Source organism: Pongo abelii, chromosome 17 (assembly GCF_028885655.2).
Source record: "Pongo abelii isolate AG06213 chromosome 17, NHGRI_mPonAbe1-v2.0_pri, whole genome shotgun sequence".
In the NCBI taxonomy this organism is placed as follows: domain Eukaryota; kingdom Metazoa; phylum Chordata; class Mammalia; order Primates; family Hominidae; genus Pongo; species Pongo abelii.
This window is the reverse complement of record NC_072002.2, coordinates 91,492,949-91,513,854: the sequence shown is the minus strand read 5'-3', so window position 1 is coordinate 91,513,854 and position 20,906 is coordinate 91,492,949. Positions and strand designations below refer to the sequence as shown.

The window sequence follows — 20,906 nt, the reverse complement described above, 5'->3', positions numbered from 1 at the left end:
GACTTCATGTGCGGCCTTTGTGCTAGCTGGCATCTGCTTCAGACAGCTGCGTCATACAAGGAAAGATTCATGTTAGCTAATTATTTTTTGCCAACTTGGATAAATTTGTAAATGGAAATCTTCATTGCTATCTGATTAAAGTATGGTTTGCCATGTTTTTAAAAACAATAAAAGAATATATTGATTGCATTTTCTCCAGTGGATGTGTTTTGGTTTGCCACTAGGATTTGGGGACGAAGGAAGGTGTGTAAGGTGTAGAGTAGCTGTGAAAGCCAGCTTGAATTCGATTCACTTTAGCATTTGATTCACAACAGAAAAACCAAACCTGAGCGACGCTTCTTTATAGTTGAGTCAATAGGAAGCAGTTAGTAAATTCCAGGTTTCTAGAACCTGATTATGTTTTATGTCGGATAAACTGCTATTTAACTGAAAGTTGTCATGGAAGCTAGAGGTATTTGATTAACCTTTAAGTTGTTGATTTTGTACTCACTGATTTAAAAAGTAACATGAATAATTTGTCTAGTCAGAAATTCTGCATTTAATTTGGGACTGTTTTTGTTTGGACATCAAAATACAGCTTCCAAGGCTGGGGGCGCAGTGGCTCATGCCTGTAATCCCAGCACTTGGAGAGGCCAGGGAGGATCACTTGAGCCCAGGAATTTGAGAACAGCCTGGCAACAGAGTGAGACCCATCTCTACAAAAAGTTTAAAAAAAAGTAGCCAAGCATGGTAGCACACGCCTGTAGAGCCAGCTACTCAGGAGGCTGAGGTGGGAGGAGGGCCTGAACCTGGGAGGTTGAGGCTGCAGTGAGCTGTGATTGCACCAGTGCACTCCAGCCTGGGTGACAGAGCAAGACCTTGTCTCAAAAATAAAATATCATGTCCAGAGTACTAAGATATTTATGTAATTTTCTATTAACACAGATAACATACTTTTGCAAGTTGTTTATGTTAGTAGATTATCATTTAAAATGAAAACATGTATACTCAGTCATCCAGAAAAATAGAATAAACATCTTGGGGTATAATTTATCAAACTTTTATGATACCATTCAGTTGCATGTTGCTCTAGTCCTGGCATTTTCTTGTCATTCAGATTTTTTTTTTTTTGTAGTTCACATTGTGTATGTCATGATAAGAATGAGAAAGCTTGGGGACATTTCTTTGAAAGAAACCTTTCTGGCCATAGGACTGAACTGGACGATTGGCAGCAGCGTTTATTATTCTATATGAAAGCCCAGGGCGGCCCTTTGATGAGAATGAGGGCAAGACCCACGTTGTCACTTTGCCCTCCATGGCCTTGGTGTTTGGGGCTTGGGTCTCCCTGACTCAGTGCCTCTGGAGGGGCTCACGGCTTCCTGATTGGCTGCACCTGCTTCTGAACTGCGTAGCCTCTGAAAGCAATTATGTGTCCCCCGGCCTTTCTGTGTTCCTTGTGTCCCTCTGAAGCACTGAGTCTGTCTTGGTTATTTTTTTATGTTTCAGGAGGAGAACTTCCAGATCACACCAGCCTGTGGCAGTGGTTTTCAGCATTTCTTTGGCTCCCCTTGCACAGGCAGCTTATGTCTTGTTTTTTAATGGAAAAGCCCCCCTGGATATTATAGCTACAACTTTTCCTCGTGCATTTTCTACCTCATATCCAAAAACATCGTCTGACAGTGGTGTTCCGGCCTCTCACTCTCAGTGGAACGGCCTCTCTTCTCCACAGTTTGGAGAACCACTCTGCCTGCTGCCAAGATCCTTTCAGCTTGAGTATCTTTCCAGGGGCTGTTTTTTTCCCCCAGATGTCTATGTAGTTTTCTCTTAGTCTCTGGCATTTTGGTTCTTAGAAATTCAAATTGTGATGAAATCTGGACGCCTGATTTCATCAAGTTTCCCCCTTTCAGGACAGGTTAAAAGTGATAGAAGACGGATCTTCTTCTGAGAAACACTGTTGATGACTGTGATGTTCTTGCTGTCAAATCCAGTTTTTTAGTAGCTGGTAATGTCTGTTATAAAAGTTACTACAGATTCACAAATATTAAAAGTAAATGCTGAAATCTTGAAATGATTTTGAATGCAGTGGCCCTGAGTTCTGAGACAGTGTTGGGCTCCTGGCACTGTGCATTTTCACCTTGGGAGGAGGGTGACCCTGTGCGCCATATATGGTTGAAATCACCAGTGTCATTTGGATAGAGGCTGCTTGCTTTTATATCGCAAATACCTATTTGTTCCCCACCCCCATACACTTGTATGGGGCTAGTTTCATAGATTTTTCTTTTTAAGTAAGAGGGAACATCTAAGAAGAGGAAAGTGAAGGAGGGGTGTGACCATCTCCTAATCATAGCTGCTAGGGATGGGAGAACCAGTGACCTGAATGTCCTATTTGCTGTCAGCCCTGAGCACTATCTACCATTCGAGGCCATCACTGCAAATATTCCATCTGGCTTTTAATTAAGAGAATGGGCTGCTAATGAAATCTCATACTTCAGGTTGTACATGGATCACCTTCTAGGTCAAGAGCGTGGACGCTGGGGAGAAGGCAGGGCTTCCTATTTCGCTTGCAGCTTTGCGCACTTCCGGACGGTGAAGCTCGCGGTGTGGGGAGCTGGATGAGGAGCGGGTTCCTGTCCCTGAAACACTTGGCTCCTGCGGGGCGGCTGGCCCACCGTTTGGGCTGGCTGCAGTGTGACCAGGGTGGAGACGTCGTTTTGAGTTTCATTTCCTCGACACGTGCTGGTGCGTCTTGTTTTGGAGAGAGACTCCCTCATCTAGAATGCGTGGCCTCCAGCCTGTCCGTGGTCACTGACTCCAGTGACTGTAGCTCTGGGATGTCCACCTCAGCACCCATGCGAGGTTGGTAACTGGGTTAAGAGCTGTGCTCTGTGCTGCCAGGATTCCGTACCTGCCCCTGAGGCTGCCTGTACTTAACGTTGCTGTTCTTATTTGCAGGTCGTTAAGAGATACCTGCTGAATTAACAAATTCATCTTGCGCTTCATGCTTTTTAGAGCACTTTCCTGTGCACTGTCTCATTGCATGTGAGTCTTGGATATTAAATGACTCCTACTCACCGCATTCAACCCATAAATACATATTTGTTGATGGTCTCTCTACCAGGAGCCAGATGCGCTAGATAGTGGTGATAAAGCTGTGAAACAAGGTTTGCTTTCTTGGTGTCTGGGAGATGCTCGTTTAGGAGGGGGTGCAGCCTTGTGAACTGCAGGGGAAGCAGCGAGTGCGGAGGCCCTGCGGTGGCAGGAGTGCCTGTGTGGGAAACCCGCTCTGCTGGGTTAGGGCCAAAATCCCCTTTCTTGTGGTTTAACGTTTGTTCCCTTACAACCTAAAAACATGGTATGCAGGCTTTGTCTGTGATTTTGCTCCATCCGTTTCCAATATTCCTGCCTGGCCTGAGATGACCAAATGCTCACTCATGTGTTCAGTCAGAGCAGAAGGAGTTGGAATCGGGACTGAGTTTGAAAAGTGCAGACCTGGAATATCATCCAGTTCCTCCAGTCAACCATGGTTCAGTCAGAAAGGGCGTGTGTGGTGATTGGGCAATTAATGAGTTCCCGTGTGTGGACAGCACTCTCTCCTGGAGGCTGTGTTCTGACCTGCCTTCCCACCTGCGCTCCCCCCACCTGGTCACCTGCCTTCCCACCACCGTTCCCCCACCTGGTCACCTGCCTTCCCACCACCTTTCCCCCACCTGGTCACCTGCCTTCCCGCCTGCCCTCCCTCCACCTGGCCACTTGTCTTCCCACCTGCCCTTCCCCCACCCGGCCACCTGCCTTCCCACCTGCCTTTCCCCCACGTGGCCACCTGCCTTCCCTTCCACCTTTCCCCCACCCGGCCACCTGCCTTCCCGCCTGCCTTCCCACCTGCCTTCCTAGCTGCCTTCCCAGCTGCCTTCCCAGCTGCCTTCCCAGCTGGCCTCCTGCTTTCCCGGTCTCAGCTCTTGAATGTGCAAAGGGCTTCCCAGGCTGCGCTACTTCCTGGGTGACTTGTGTTGCCTGGAACATATTTTGAGCCCTGTGAATGTCACCTTCTGGGTGAAGAGCCCCGTTTGCCAACCCCAGAGCCTGTGGCTGACCAGAAGATGGTAAAACTATAACCTGTTATTAGTGACACTCCCTGTGGTCTTACATCTATTTAGGAACCTAGAGTCTTTTTCCCTATGTCAAAAGATGCTTCTTTCCCTTTCTGTGAAGTCTTCCCATTTTCATGGGGACAGCGAGGAAAAGGCCACCCTGAGCCCTGGATGTAAGGCCTGTCCCTTGGCTCTACTGTGTTTCTTTGGTCCAGTGGCCGAGTCTGCGCTGGCTCCCTGGTTTGACTGTCATCGCTGGTGGTGGAAATGGGGCTCTTCTTCAGCTGTGTGCTCCCCGGAAGCCAGAGGCGGCGTTGTGAGCCGCGGCAGAGAGGACCGTGGTGTTGTTTGCCTCACCGTCCCTCTCCGTTTGTGTGTCACGTTCCCCTGCTCTTGTGGCCTCTCTGCTGTGGGCCTCCCTGCCTGGCCTCCTCCTGCTGGCTCTGCCTGTCCCTGTCTGATGGGGTCTCCGGCCTTCAGGGCGAGGCTGAGACAACAGCCTTATCCCCAAAGCACACGATGAGGCTGGGGCCATGGGATGACTGAGACCTCTGTGTCTGCAGTTTTCCACCTGGCTGCCTGGGCACCTGTGGAGGTCCCTGTTTCTAATTTGGTATTTTAAAAGAGGTTCTGTAGGGCTGGTGCGATTGCACGGGCTACTAGGATGCGAGTACGTCATGTTTGGGGACCCCTGTCGTAGTCACGTGTCTGGGATGGGGCCCGGCAGGAATAGCTGTGCAGGTTCGCAGGAGGACCTGGCTGTGGGCAAGTCCACAGCGACAGAGGGAGCAGTTAGGGTTAGGTTACAGTTAGGGTTAGAGTTGGGTTAGGGTTAGGTGTTCGGGTTAGGCTTAGAGTTGGGTTAGGTGTAGGGGTTAGGGTTAGAGTTGGGTTAGGGGTTAGGGTTAGAGTTGGATTAGGGTTAATAGTGCTAGGGTTAGTGGTTATGGTTAGCGGTTAGGTTTAGTGTTATGGTTGGTTCACGGTTAGGGTTGAGGGGATTAGGATTGGGATCAGGTGTTCACGTTAGTTGTTAGGTTAGGGTTAGGTGTATTGCTACGGCTATGGCTAGGGTTAGCACTAGGATTAGGGTTGTGGTTTGGCTTATGCTTATGGTAGTACCCTCCTCTGCCAGACCCCTCACGCTCACACCTATTCACCCTGGAGCCTGTTTCCTAAAGTGCAGACTCTTCATATCATTTTCTCTTTTCTTTTCGAAATCTCGCAGCCTTCCTTAATGGTTTCTTTGTGCAGTCTCTGACCTCCTGTGGACCCCTGATGTCCCCACCTTCCATCCCTGCTGTGCCTGGTTTCCTTTCCTCATGGCTTTCCTGGGATCTGGGAACACCTGCCAGTGTCGATGTGCCCGTTGCTGTGGGGTGTGAGCTGAGATTGACGCATTTGAAGCTGGCTTCAGCTCTCAGCCTTTATGGCCTTAGATAAGCTGCTTTGTGCCTCAGGTTTCTTATCTACAAAATGGGACAGAGACCTTCCCTCCCTAGACCTGTTCCGAGGGGCAGGTCGTGGATGTGAAGTTCCTGGCATGGTTCCAGGCACCCAGTGAACCCGGGAAGTGTCATGTTTTTATCACATCCCCACTCGGTGCTTCTGGCTGGGGAATGCAGTGCTCAGGCTGTGTTTGCAAACCCAGCTGCTCCTCTCCAAAGGATAATGACCAACGTCCACGTGGGCCTCATGCGTGCAGGACCCGGGTTGCTCTGTGCCCCTCGTTTCCTTGGAGACTTGGAGACTTGTGTGGTGGTGCTGGCAGCCGGGCTGCTTGGCCGTGGACCCAAGGCCTGCTGCCTGGTGCTTCTCCAGAATCCCCTGCTCCTTGGTGAGCTGGGATGCGTCTGAGACGAGTGCCGTCCTGGGCACGTCACTGCTGCTTCCTGGCTTGGGACTGGCCTCCCTGGGTGACCTGCTCCACCCCACAACAGGTGTGTGCGTTGGGCTGTATTGTTAAAGCCACTGGTGTAAACCCCGACCCAGGTGTGCCATGGGGCCGGAAAAACTGCAGTCATGGTTCCTTGTGGATTTCATTACAGACATTCATGGCTCGTAGTCTTCTGGTAGATTTGCTCATTCTCATATCAAAATGACCAGTTTGTGTTCAGTACCCAGCTACCCGGGGTGGGAAATTGGGAGACAATGGAAAGAAGCCAGTTGTATTAAAAACCTTAGCGCATACTCAATGCACAGGCCACAGGGGTCTGGGTTGTGACCCGGTCCACTCTGAGGGACCCTTCAGGACGTTTTGTATAGGAGGAAGAGCCCAGTTACTCAAAGATGTTCATGGTTTTGTGCTTGGTATTGCATTTGTGTTTCTGTTTTGTTTTAACCAAGCATGAGAAGCTCTGAAATTATTGCTATAATAAGCATGAACCGGGAGGCACACTGCCTCATGTAATAAAACGGCATATGCTGCCCACGATTGCTCATGGCCACAGGTGAAGGTCATGTGACCGAGCAGGACTAGCAGCGAGACTCTTAGGAAACAGCCTTTTCTCCAGACTCACCCATCTCCCCCTCAAGTCCCAGCGTTGCGGGCAGTGATGGCTGTGTAACCGCTCCTCAGAGTGAAATAGCTGCTTGCTATTTTTAGAGGTAGAGATTAAGAAATGACAAAGCATTTTTGTTTAAAGAAGTGTGTTTCTACTTTGTACTGCTTAAAAATACCTCTGCAAAAATTAAGTCACAAGGAATTGAACAGAACAAAAAATGACATTGAAGAGTACATAAGAAATGAATTACTCCTATCTAGTTAGCAATTTTTGGGTTGTTTCCGTACACAAAACTTAGAAACTTAGCATTGACAGGGAGATCACGCACCTGTGTGTGTGCAGATGGAAGCTCTGTCCCCGCAGAATTCCCGAGAGCTGCTTCCTGCTTTCTGCCTGCCCCTCTCGTTGGTGAGGGATGCACTCTTTCTAAGGCAGCTGTTTCTCAGCTGAGCACTTCTCCCTTGGCCTCCCCTGAAATCTCATTCTCATTGATTTCTGTTTATTTGTCCTGTCTTGCCCAGCCCTCCTCAATCTTGGCTGCAGTTACAGTCACCCAGAGATTTTTTTTTTTTTTTTTTTGAGAATGTGCAGGCCACTCCCTCAGAAGCCTGGACCTTAGGCCAGGTTCTGGCCTTGATCAGTTCTTGCCAGCTGTGGCTCGTGACCTTGACAGATGATTCTCAGATGCCACCTGCAAGGCTGTCCTGGATGAACCGATTTTCCTGCATCCATTCAGTGCTCACCGAGTAACAGCGGGGTTTGTGGCAGCCCAACCCACCAGCCGCCTGTTTTGGGTGGAACAGTCCACATTCTTGCAGTCATTCTCGTATTACTTGGTTCCCAGAAGCCTCTCCCGGGCCTGTTCTGGACTCACTCACTCTTGTTCATTTGCTGCTCTTCCATGCATGGTTCAGAGCCCAGGCTGGGCTCCTGCCGCCCACTGTGGAGAGAGGACCCTTGGCCAGCCCCGTCCTGGGCCTTCCTTCCCCAACTGTTGCTGAGGGTGCTTCTGTTTGATCTCAACCCTGAGCCGAGTAACTCACACTGAGCCTGTGGTCTCCTAGGAGCTTGGGGTCTTTTCCGTGGCTAGAACTTTCTCTTCTTGCACTTTGTTTTTCCTTACGGGATTTCACCTTGTTAGTTTCAAGCCTTTGTTGCATCTCATCGAAAACTTCTGAGTCTCTGTGCTGCTTTGGTCTCCCTCATCTCTGAGTGTCAGCCCTGGTCCAGTAAGCTTGTCCAGTTCCCTTTCTCCATCTGGGTCATCGATGCACATATGATGGCTCATGGGAGGTCGGGCACTGCAGCAACTTCGGAGACCTTCCTCCTTGTGGATCTGAAACAGGAAAGTTCCCTGACCCCTCGCGGGACTTGCAACAGGGGCATGGCTCATGTGCGCTCGTACCACTTACAGGAGGGGGAGCAAGCAGATTGGCAGGTGCAGGAGCTGGGTGAGTGCTTTTGGGCATCGGCCCCATGGTAGTGTCTAGACAATTAATGCTGTTTCAGCAGTTGCTATCTGTGGTTGGCTAAGTGTTCAACCAGCTCAGTGGAGAGTCTGGGTGACAGCCTTTTACACCCTGCCATCTTGGTACCTGGGTCCTTGTCTGGTGTCCAGGAAGAATGGGGTCATACAGGCTTTGAAGGATGGTGATTGCAGGGATTTCATTGAGTGATGGAGGTGGTTCTCAGGGGGATGAATGGGGAGCTGGAAAGGGGATGGAGTGGGAAGATGATCTTCCCCTGGAGTTCAGCTGTCCCACGGCCGACCTCCTCTCTGACCGTCTGCAGCCATACTCCTCTCAATGTTCAGATGCTCCTTCTCTTTTCTTCTCTGCCGTGTGGTTCTGCCACTCTGTCTGTCTGCTGCTCTTCTGCTCCTGGAGCCTGGGGTTTGGGGTTTCTATGGGTACAGGATAGAGGCATGGCAGGCCAAAAGCAACACTTGAGTTCGAAAACAGGAATGCCTGTTCCCATTTAGGACCGTAGGTTTCCAAGCTCGAGGGTGGGGCCTTTGCCAGGGAACTGCCCTCTTCTACCCAGTATTTCCCTGTCTCCTGTCCATATCAGATTCAGGAATGGCCACTCCTGGGCAGAGGCATTGGGCCTGCTCCCAGCTGACCTCTGTGCGCTAAACCCAGCCATGTTCTCCTTCCTGTCCCCAAGACTGTCAGGGAGAGACCAGGTCCATGCATGCTTCGGTCTCCTACGTTACCAGCTTAGTAATCCTCTGAAAAAAGAAAATCACGTTGTATAGTTGGTGCACTTTTGTGTGACTGAGTGGTTTTTTTTTTTATTTTTTCTTGCCAAATCTGGGATAAAATATATTGAAACAATTTGTATTTTATAAACCTACCACGACACACAGAATTGATCTCATCTGCTTCGGAAGCAGGTCAGCGGCAGTGCGTGTGCGGACCTGTGCTGGTGTACCTGCAAACTGCCTCCCTTGCTGTTCATGCCTTCAGTCCTGCAAACGTACAATGTATTGGAAAAGCAAAGCGTGTGTAAGGCATCTAAGAATCATCCATGGGTTACTAAACTGGCCTAGGTGTGGTGCACAGACATGCCACGTCTCTTCAAAGATTCTTCCTGTTCTGTTATCGTGGTGGGGTGCGTGGAAGAAGTGTGCATTTTGTGCATGTGTCTGACCTGAGCTGATGTGGCTGAAATGAGAGGGGCTGCGGGCTCGTCCCGCGGTGGCTGTGTCCCAGGAGCAGAGTCCACGTGGATGACGGAGCCTTCAGAGGGGCGGGGCATGGTCCTGTCCAGGTGGCCGGGGCTCCAGCGATGGGTTCTGGTCTCAGGGCAGCAGGTGTCCCTGAGAGATCAGTCCAGTGAGAATTTGGGGTGTTACGGGTTCCCCATGCCCTTGGCAGGTTTTTTCCTGTGGGAAGGATGTGGTTGCCGAAATTATACCACATCCTGTGGGAACCATCGTGATGGTTGCCGAAATAATAGAATAAAATATTTACGATGTTTGGCTGCATAATGAAAATGACATGTGTGGGTAAAATTGTCATAGAACTGGAAACTCTTGAAAAGTCCAGCTGTCATCCATTAGAAAGGAAATCATTGTGATAAGGCTGAAAAATGTAGAACCAGATAAAAGTCCTCATACAAGTCTCTGTACATGCAGTTGTTCATTAGAGGGCCCCTTTCCAGTGGTTCTGATGCTGTTTGTAGGTTGGGAGGTGAGAAGTTTTATTCCCGAGGCTCCTTAGAATTATGGTCGCTTAACTGAATTCGTCTTCTAAAAAAGCATCAAGCTTTCTTCCCTGTATAATCTTAATATTGTGGAACTTTTACCTTTTCTTAACCTTTATAAGAGGAGTGCCATTTCCTCCCCTCCTCCCTTACCTCCCATCCCCTCTTCCTTGTCAGCCTAAAGTTGAATCAGAGATGTCACTGATGAATGTGATGCTTGCAATTACCTGTTCATTCACTTCTCACTCCCTGTTAATATGCAGGGGAGCCCCCGGTGTTGAGCTCAGGCTGTGCCATGAACTTGACTGCAGACGGGTCCAGCAACTGTGCGGAGTGGGGACCTGTCTGCAGTCACCCTGTGTGTTCAACAAAGCCCAGCCCAGCAAAACACCACAGCCCCCGATCCCCGAGCAAGGGCCCCCAACCTTCCCTTAGAAACCCAGAGAGGCCAAGTGGGCAGATACCCCTTCCCGTTCACGGAAGTAACTAAACTGTATCCGTTATGGGTGGAAAGAAATAATGGCTTTTATGAAGCCCAATATAGAGGGGCAGAAATGAGAAAAATCTTTATTTTAAACACTTAAAAGTTAGGCAAGAAAAGTGTCTTGCAGAGAGAGCGTGGGGGTGCGTTTTAGGAGGAAGTTGGTTTTTGGAAGGGCTGCTTTGTAGGAATAGCAGCTCAGGAAACAAGCCTGAGGATGCGCTCTCAGTGCGCAGGGGGCCACGAGGGTCCTGGTGCCGGGCCGGCGCTACTTCCTGCAGGTGGGCTGCCTGGGAGGAGGAGTGAGGCAACCGCTCCCGTGGGGGTACAGCTCCCGGGGGTGGGGGGGCGGTGCAGTGGCACCCTAGATGCAGGGCCCGGTTCTTCAGCATCACCAGAGCCGGGCGCAGACCCAGGCTTGCTGCCCATTGCCCCTCCTGGAGTGACAGCCAGCAGGGCGCTCCTGGGGTCCTGTTTATTTTTCAAAGAAGAAAAGAGGCACAAATGTGCACTAAGAACGAAGTGCTTTAAAAACCCATGGAAAACTGAAAACAAGACGAACAGGCAGCCCCAGAGCAGTCACAAGCGCGGAAATGGAGCGCCTCAGCGTGGCTGCAGACTTTTTTGTTATGTATATTTTACTACAATAATAAAACATATTTTAAGTGAAAGGGGAGTAACTTTATACAAAGTGCCCTCACTGCATTTCTGTGCTTTTGAGGGCGGTTGTGTGTGTTGAAGATGTTGCCTCAGGGACTTCAGACAGTGCAAGTCCGCCACTCCCTGGGCCCCGTGTGAAACATGCTTGTCCCCAGTGTGCGGCACCAGCCAGGCCAGGACCAGCTTGGGACGCAGTGGAGTCACCCAAGACCTGATCCGTGTTTGTGTTTCCAAGACACATCTAGGAAGGTCCTGCTTAGAAAGGAATCCGGGGGCCCCTGGTGTGTTTGAGCCGAGGATAGAGCGGCCAGTGTTGCCGTCTGTGGCGTGCGCGTGCACACTCGTGGGGTCGGGAGCGATGTGCGCCTTCTCCAGGGCTGCTCGGACTCGGCTGCCTCCTCGTGGCACATGCTTCCGTGCACCCGGAGAGCATGGGGTGCGTGTTGGAGATCCTGCTTCCCCTGCACAGGGCCGCTGCCAGGCCTTTCTGAGCCAGCCTTCCCTCTCTGGTGTGTGCCCTCGGCACTGCGGTCAGGGTTAGAGGCAGCCATCTGTGCAAGGCCACACCGTGCTCAAATCAGCACCGTTCTCTTTCCTTTAATTCTAATAAAGTGCCCGGTGAGCACTGCCACCCAGGGGCTGTCAGACTGGTGGGGACTGAGGAGCAGAAGTGCTTTTTCCTGCAGACTTTCTCCCCGCGCGGCACAGGAGCCACAGAACCAGGCATTTCCTCAACCAGGGAGCTGGAGCCCCACTCCCCGGACACTTCTCTAGCTGAGTTCTTCCATTTCAGGATCAGGGCCACTGAAACATCAAAAGCCACCCACGCCTGGTCCCAATTGTGGAGTGGGGGGTGTGGGAGCTGTGGAGGGGGAGTGTGGGGGCCACGGAGGGGGATGTGGGAATTGCGGAGGGGCTGGGGGAGCCGTGGGGGGGCGTGGGGTTCGTGGAGGGAGGGGTGGGGGCAATGGAGGAAGATGTGCGGGCTGTGGTGGGGGCGTGGGGTTCGTGGAGGGGGCGTGAGAACTGTGGAGGGAGGGGTGGGGGCTATGGAGAAAGGTGTGCGGGCCGTGGTGGGGGTGTCGGAGCTGTGGAGGGGATGTGAGAACCGTGGAGGGAGGGGTGGGGGTGGTGGAGGGGTGGGGGTGGTGGAGGGAGGGGTGGGGGTGGTGGAGGGGGTGTGGGGGCTGTGGAGGGAGGGGTGGGGTGGTGGAGGGGTGGGAGCTGTGGAGGGAGGGGTGGGGGCTGTGGAGGGAGGGGTGGGGGCTGTGGAGGGAGGGGTGGGGGCTGTGGAGGGAGGGGTGGGGGTGGTGGAGGGGGTGCGGGTGTGTCCTGTGCCTGCTGCCGCCTGTACGGGGTGTCCTGAGGAGGCCTGTTTGCCAGTGGTGGCACTGATTTCTCTGGGAGGTTCACCTCGCGTGTGCAGTAGATGGAGTACACATGAGAATGGGGAGTGTATAAAAGGGATAAATGAAGTCAGAATGGCACTCAGGAGCCTGAGAACAGCGGATGGGTGTCGTGGTCCCTTTGGGCCGCCCGGGAGGCCCCTCATCTTAGTTTTGCTTTGACCTGGCTGTAAGGAAACCTTAGCAGTAAGGAAACCTTGGCTGTGCCACGTGGCAGCACTTTGCCAGGCCCACTGGACTTGGCAGTAGTTTATTCCCGTGATTGGAGGCCCCTGGAAGGCCCTTGTCAACAGCACTGGGTCCAGGAGCTGGGGACGAGGGGCGAAGCTGTCTGTTCTGTGGCTTTCTGATGACGAATGCGGGGAGCGCTTGGGCCTGCGCCTCTCTGCACACCAAGGCCTGAGGGGCCCAATCAGGAGCTCACTAGAGGCTTTTGCTGTTTCAGTGGCCCTGATCCTGTAATGAAGAAACCTCGGCTAGAAGAGGGTCCGGGGAAGAGGGTCCTGGGTCCCTGGCTCAGAAGGTGCCTGGTTGGGAAGAGGGTCCTGGCTCCCTGGCTGAGAAGGTGCTTGGTTCCTTGTTGCTGAGGATCCTATGCCTCTCCAGTTAGCTACATGTTTTCTTCCTTGGAAAGGAAGTAGGCCCTTGGAAAGCTGTTCAGTCTTTCTGCTCATCAGCTGCTTCTGTGAATAGCTTCAGTTTCCCATCACCTGTCCCTCCACTCATGGTCGTGCTTCTCTCCCGCCCTACTGGGGTGGCTCAGGACTGTGTGCAGGGTCTGTGTGTTCCAGAGGCATTTTGCCGTTCACTCCCGACTGGTGACTTCGATAACTTGGGCTAGACCATTCGTTTTTTTTTTTTTTTTTGAGACGGAGTCTTGCTCTGTTGCCCAGACTGGAGTGCGGTGGCGCCATCTCGGCTCACTGAAGCCTCCCCCTCCAGGGTTCAAGTGAATCTCCTGCCTCAGCCTCGGGATTACAGGCGCCCGCCACCACGCTTGGCTAATTTTTGTATTTTTTAGTAGAGACGAGGTTTTGCCATGTTGGCCAGGCTGACCTCAAACTCCTGACCCCAAGTGATCCGCTCGCCTTGGCTTCCCAAAGTGCTAGGATTACAGGTGCTGGCCACCACGCCCAGCTAATATTTGTGTTTTTAGTAGAGACGGGGTTTCACTGTGTTGGCCAGGCTGGTCTCGAACTCCTGGCCTCAAGTGATCTGCCTGCCTCGGCCTCCCAAAGTGCTGGGATTATGGGTCTGAGCCACTGTGCCTGGCTAGATTATTCACTTTTAGTTTATTACTCAGTGTCTTGGTCAGAGGTACTGGAAGTTCTAGGTGATGTTTTATGATCCTTTTGGGGAACATTTTGGAAGCTTCAACAGTCATGCTTTGAAAACCCCACAGATGTACAGGGGCAGATGACACAGCCGCATTGTTTACACTTACAGACTCCACTAGTAGTCTTGAACATGTGTGTTCAGAAATCTGTATTCCTTTACTGCAGGGAAAACTAGATCTCTCCCTGCTGGATGTTGCCTTTTTCTCATATTTAGAAATGAATCGAACGTACTGAGCACCAGTCTGACTTAAACAAACACTAACGTTTCCTCTTTCGTATACTTAATTCCGAGAAAGTTCATGTTTTTATCCATGGTGCATCCTAGCACTGCCCGGTCTCCTTTCTCATACCAGTGTATGCATATAACAGACTCATATACCTGACTTCATTGATTTTTTATTTTAAATTCATTTTATTATCATTATTACTGTTATTTTTTAAGGCGGAGTCTTGCTCTGTTGCCCAGGCTGGAGTGCAGTGGCGTGATGTCAGCTCACTGCAGCCTCCACCTCCTGGGTTCAAGCGATTCTCCTGCCTCAGCCTCCGGAGTAGCTGGGACTTCAGGCGTGTGCCACCGTGCCTGGCTAATTTTTGCATTTTTAGCAGAGACGGGGTTTCACCATGTTGGCCAGGCTGGTCTTGAACTCCTGACCTCAGGTGACCCACCCACCTTGGCCCCCCATAGTATTGGTATTGCCAGCATAAGCCACTGTGTCCAGCCTTGACTTTATTTAAATATTAGCCTTTAGGAGCTGGTAGGAGTTGGATAGTATTTTCTTCCTTTGTCTCATCTCCTCATCAATTCTGATCAGCCCTTAACTGCTGACATTTTTTTACATGGACATATCCTTTAACATTGCGTATGAAATTGCGCATTAACTGCCCACTAATTGAAAACCAGCATTTGTTACTGTGTCCCTCAGATCTGGGCAAGTGCCTTCAGTAACAGGCGCTGTCTCACCCTGATGAAGAACCCCTTGGAATAGATTTGTTACCAGTTTGATGGGTTTCCTAAGTGTTATCTCCAAATATATACTTAGAACATTTTAAAGGAGCATTCTGAGTTAGCAGATCCCTCCATTTTACTGAATGTTAAAAATCTCTGAAAATCTTTTTTGAAAACCAAGAACATGGGGCCTTATCATACTGAGACATGGCTGTAAGGGACTGCAGATGGCGGCTGGGTGGTGAAGAATCCTGTGTTTTGTAGTTCAGAGAGTTTTAAGATATCCAGAAACATCTGTACTCCTGCCCAGTTTTGATGTCTAGATTTAAATAAACCCAAGTCCATAAATGCAAAACATAAAACCGAATTCTTGTTAATCTGTGTCGTGTCCACTTGTAGTACAGTCTCTTCTGACTTTGGAAAAGCCTTAAAACGTCCGAGCCCAGCCCACACCTCGGCTGTGTTTCTCCCTGTCACACGCGTTCCTTGGGTAAAGTGGGAGGGTTCTGACCGCACCATCCCTCCCCACCGCAGAGTTCATCCCAGACGGTGGCTCAGACACACTCTCTGTCAAGGCCCGACCATCAGGGGAGCAGAGCTTGAGGGGCGGAACCCCGGACTCAGTTCTCCTGGGCAGCCGGCAGGTGGCGGCATGGAGGTGGATAGCGTGGCTGCCTTTGCTTACTGGCCTCTGGGGGACCTTAGGGCATCAGGGTTTTGGGCTTGAGAATTGGACCTCACAGGAGAGATGCGTAGGGAGGGAGCCCTATGGCTGAGGCGGAAGGTGGTCGGTAGCCCAGTGGTTTCAGAGGCAGACACTGGAGTCCTTTGGACAGAGTAAGCTGTTGCCCAAGCCTGCTTCTGTGACTGTGGGCTCCACTCAGCTTCTCTGGTTTTCTTACCTGGCAATGAATGACTGTGAAGATTCCACAAGATTCCTAAATGTAGAGTTCTTTGAAAGTCATGCAAACCTTATACTGCTGTGAACAATTGATTTTTTTCCTGAGTTTTAATATACCAGTCACCCTCTGTTAACTAGGGACAGCGTCGTTACATGTAACTGGATACACCACTGCTATTGTATTTTTTCCCTGTGATCTTTTGGGTCATTTACATTGAGAAAAGAAGCCCTGCCCGACTCACCCCCTTTTGTTCTTGTTTGGGTGGCTCCTCATGGATTTTCTAAGAGCCACCCAGAGTCGAGGGTGGCTTGTCCTGCTGAAGACAGATGGCTTGGAACATGCTGTAGCTGTACACGCCCTGTGTCTTGCTGTGTTCTGATGAGAAATGGTAACTTCCCGTTTCATATTTTGCCTCCTCTAGGGGGACAGCCGCGCCGCTGCTGCTTTTCCGAAGAGGTGACTTCGACCGAGCTCTCCAATGGAGACCAGAGTCACAAGCTGGAAGATGACGCCTCAGAAAGAGACACCGGCGAGTCCAAGGCGGGGATCGCAGCTTCTGTGTCCATACTTGAAAACAGTAGCAGAGAGACTTCTAGAAGGCAAGAGCAGCACAGATTTTCTATGGACTTAAAGATGCCAGCATTTCACCCCAAGCAGGAGGTGCCCGGCCCTGGTGATGGTGTGGAGTTCCCTTCCAGTACGGGAGCGGAGGGCCAGATGGGTCACCCTGCAGAAAAGCTGTCCGATTTGCACAACAAGGAACACTCTGGGGGAGGGAAGCGGGCGCTGGCCTCAGACCTCATGCCGCTAGATTTAAGTGCGAGGTCGACGCGGGATGACCCCAGCAATAAGGAGGCGGCCTCCTCTCTGCAGGCGGCTTTAGTCGTTCACCCGTGTCCTTACTGCAGCCACAAGACCTACTATCCCGAGGTCCTGTGGATGCACAAACGCATCTGGCATCGTGTCAGCTGCAACTCCGTGGCTCCCCCGTGGATTCAGCCCAACGGTTACAAAAGCATCAGAAGCAATTTGGTTTTCCTTTCCCGGAGCGGACGCACGGGCCCGCCGCCCGCCCTCGGTGGCAAAGAATGCCAGCCTTTGCTCCTTGCTCGGTTCACCCGCACTCAGGTGCCAGGGGGGATGCCGGGGCCCAAAAGTGGCTCTTCTCCCCTGGGAGTGGTCACAAAAGCCGCTAGCATGCCTAAGAATAAGGAGAGCCATTCCGGAGGTCCCTGCGCTCTGTGGGCGCCCGGCCCTGACGGGTATCGACAGACCAAACCTTGTCACGGCCAGGAGCCGCATGGCGCGGCCGCGCAGGGGCCCCTGGCCAAGCCCAGGCAGGAGGCTAGCTCCAAACCGGTGCCTGCCCCGGGTGGCGGGGGCTTCAGCAGGAGCGCCACCCCCACGCCCACCGTCATCACCCGGGCTGGCGCGCAGCCCTCGGTGAACAGCAAGCCTGTGGAGAAGTTTGGGGTCCCCCCAGCGGGGGCTGGCTTTGCCCCCACAAATAAGCACAGTGCCCCGGACTCCCTGAAAGCCAAATTCAGCCCTCAGCCTCAGGGTCCACCTCCTGCAAAGGGCGAAGGGGGCGCTCCTCCTCTACCTCCCCGCGAGCCCCCCTCGAAGGCGGCCCAGGAGCTGAGGACTCTGGCCACCTGTGCTGCAGGGTCCAGGGGCGACGCGGCCTTGCAGGCCCAGCCCGGAGTGGCTGGGGCGCCCCCCGTCCTACACTCCATCAAACAGGAGCCGGTGGCCGAGGGGCATGAGAAGCGCCTGGACATCCTCAACATCTTTAAGACGTACATTCCAAAGGACTTTGCGACCCTCTACCAGGGATGGGGTGTCAGCGGCCCTGGGCTGGAGCACAGAGGTAAGATGTGCGGGCCCCCTCTTCCCCAGGCCACATGTGACCTCCAGAGCCACCCCCAGAAGGCCAGGGCTGCTGCCCACCTGCCTGTCCACGGCCTCTGAGGACAGAGCCAGCCGGCCCCATCCCACTGCTGAGCTGAGAACCGCTCCCTTGCCCTGGCCCAGGAGCACAGCAGATGGGAACAGCTCTCCCAGGCTCCACATTCTGCCCTGCCAGGGAATGCCTGCCTGGGGTTGGTGGCCCTCTGAACGTTGGTCCTGGGAGGAGGTCGCAAGCCCTGCACGGCTTCCTTCCTGCTGAGAGGATGTTTCCTCCACACCGACGTTCCGCAGGAGCGGGCAGACGTGATTGCACTTCACGTGTTTGTCATTTTAAACAGAATCCGTAGATGTTCATTGTCCTGTCTCTCAAAAGACAAGAATGTCTATTTAATGTGATTAAGTTTTATTTTTATTCATCTGTAATAATTAGTCCTCTAGTATTAGTAAGCAAAGCTTTGCAGAGGATCGATGTACCATGAAAAGTCTGGAGAATGGGATTTGTGCAAAAATTCCTGAAAAAAAATACTTGGAAAGGGTTATCTTCGCTTCTCCCTCTGCCTTAGTATTGCTGTCTCATAGTAACACTGAGAAGGAATTGCCGGCTTTCCTCCTGCCCCTCTGGTGCGCGCACCGCATGCGGTGCCCCATTCTGGAACGTAAATTGAAAGTCACTCTCACTTAACGTCCAGAACACGAAGAAACCTAAGTTCTGTTAAAAACCAAAACAAAACAAAGTCTCTCAGTTCATTACCTGGGAAGTCCTAACCATTCTTTGATAGAATTTTTCATAGTGGCTGGGCGTGGTGGGTCACGCCTGTAATCCGTGCACTTTGGGAGGCCGAGGTGGGCGGATCATGAGGTCAGGAGTTCAAGACCAGCCTGGCCAACATAGTGAGAGACACCATCTCTACTAAAAACACAAAAATTAGCCGGGCATGGTGGTGTGCACCTGTAATCCCAGCTACTTGGGAGGCTGAGGCAGGAGAATTGCTTGAACCCGGGAGGCGGAGGTTGCAGTGAGTGGAGATCGCGCCACTGCACTCCAGCCTGGGTGACAGAGTGAGATTCCATCTCAAAAAAATAAATAAATAAATAAATAAATAACGTCGTAAGCCTGCGGTTTCTTAAAGTGGTTGTCATTAGAACCTCTGAGATCCAGGGCTGCAAACTCCAGGCAGCTGGCAGGACTGTCAGGGGCATGGTTCCGGGTCTGGGAGATGAGATATCAGCAGAGAGCCTCCCTGAATCCACCGTGGGACAATGTCCCAGTGGGTGCTGGGGTCACTTGCTGAGCCCCTGGCTTAGGCCGGGGTTTCAGAGCCTGCCTAGATCCGTGGCCCGCCAGGGCCGTCTTGGTGTGAGGGATGCTCACCCAAGGTGTTTTCCAGTGGGAGACATCACAGGCCTGCTGCCCCTCTTACAGATTTGCCGGCGAAGGCCTTACTCCAGCCAACCTTGTTACATTCCTGCTTTGAAGAGCCCGCTGAGCGCTTGTGAACTTTTTAGGATGAGGCCGTAGGCCCGGACACCCGAGGGTCTCGTGATTTGCGTTGGGCTGAGGTGTGACTCAGGAGTGGGGTCCCTGAGGTGTGGTCTTAGATCCTCCTCTCTTCTCCCTGCCCGTGTGCTCTGGGTGGACGGTTTAACCTGAGCAGGCTGTCGTGGGTGGGAGGTGCGGCGCAGTGCCATGTGGGTTGATGGTTTGACTTTTTCCACGTTCAGTTAGAGTGAGTGAGTTCCCTCAGCCTCAGCAGGGTTTCTCAGTCACGTAGATTATTTGCTGCTAAGTGGAAAACAAGTTTTTTGGTGGCCTTTTGATGTGATGCCAGCCTCACTTCTGGAGATGTGGATTTTCTCGGAACCCAAAGCAGAGAAGGCCGAGTGGTGAGGGCCACGCTGTTGTGGATGCTGGGTGTTCCCGGCCGCACCTGGCCCGCTGTGTCCTTTCCCCGGTGGCCGCCTCCCAGCAGAGCAAGGGGAGTTTGACGCCCACTTAATCCACCGGACTTGTAATTTAAATTAATCATGTGCTCACAGCCTGTGCGCACCCTAAGTTCTAAACCTGCCAGCTCACACCTGGAAAGTGGCATCACCAGTTTTTAAAGGCCTTTGAGCTGCCCTGTGGGTGGTATAGTTGCTGTTTCTAAGAAAGTAGAAGTGAGTTTTAAGGTAAGGTTTTGAAATTTTAGATGATAGAATTTGAAGTCCAAAATAGTCTGAAGTATTTTCCCTTTTCTTACAGACATTTAAAAAAAATAAATGGTTCTAAGGCCTTTTTTTTTTTTTGAAAGAGAGAGGTTACTTATCTTTCATATGTGAAAAATACTAGTCACAAAGTACATGCGCCCATCTTGGGTTATTTATTCTTCTAATGTACACATTGAGACATAGCGTGAGTCAGCAAATTTACGGTTACTAAGTGTACTCTAAATTGGGTTTCTTAAGGGAAGTGCTTTCACCTTTTTGGTCTTAAAATACACCTGTTAGTAGGTGCATTATTAGGATCCTGGCTTCCCGGGTATAGAGTACCTGAGGTCAGCCTGTCTAGATACTCAGTCAGTGCACCTGAGAAGTGCCGAGCATCTCCAGATGGGATGCCTCCGGTGAGGGGGCTCGGCATCTCCTGGGCCCCTAGCTTTGGTGAACTTCCCTTGCCTACAGGTCTCTGTGTTGAAGCCGTCAGAACAAGCTGAGAGCTCTTCTATGTCATAATCCTTTAAGGCTTCAGACACTTCTTTCTTGCCTTTCCTGGACCCAGTGTCCCTGTTCTGCATCCATCCTCTGCCTCGTCTCCAGGGCCTACCCATCTATCCTCTACCTGGTCTCTTGGGCCTACCCATCCATCCTCTACCTGGTCCCCAGGACCTTCTGTGTCCATCTTCTATCTGGTCTCCGGGACCTTCTGTGTCCATCCTCTACATGATCTCCAGGACCTTCTGTGTCCATCCTCTGCCTGGTATTCAGGGCTTTCCCTGTCCATCCTCTACCTGGTCTCCAGGGCGTTTTGTGTCCATCCTCTACCTGGTCTCCGGGACCTACCCATCCATCCTCTGTCTGGTCTCTGGGACCTTCCCCATCCATTCTCTACATGGTCTCTGGGGCCTTCACGTCCACTCTCTAACTGGTTTCTGGGGCCTTCTGTGTCCATCCTTCTACCTGGTCTCTGGGGCCTTCCCTGTCCACTCTCTACCTGGTGTCTAGGACCTTCACATCCATCCTCTACTTGGTCTCTGGGACCTTCCGCATTTCCTTTCTCCTTACTTGAATGTTTGTTTTTGACATCCTTAAAGTGTTGTAGCCAGAAGGAAACCCAGCAGCCTTGGCGGGGTCAGACTATTGGAAAGGTGAACAGAACACTCACGTTTCCTGTTACAGAGACTCGATTTCTGTTACCACAGCCCAGGAAATCTGTGCAGCCTGGATTTCCTTTTTTGAGTGTTACTGAATACTGGAGTAACTACACTTTCTTAGGGCTTTTTTCTTCC

At 51.7% G+C, this 20,906-nt stretch overlaps 1 protein-coding gene across 10 annotated transcripts in view; it reads left to right on the top strand.

Annotated features, from left to right (window-relative positions):
* The window catches only part of ZNF516 (zinc finger protein 516), a 134,824-nt gene that overhangs the window by 97,164 nt on the left and 16,754 nt on the right, over positions 1-20,906 (top strand). For all 10 annotated transcript variants that reach the window (XM_024235992.3, XM_024235993.3, XM_054538106.2 and 7 more), the window contains exon 3: positions 15,932-17,380. In XM_024235992.3, the coding sequence (XP_024091760.3) occupies positions 15,932-17,380 (1,449 nt within the window). The remainder of the gene's footprint in view (positions 1-15,931; positions 17,381-20,906) is intronic.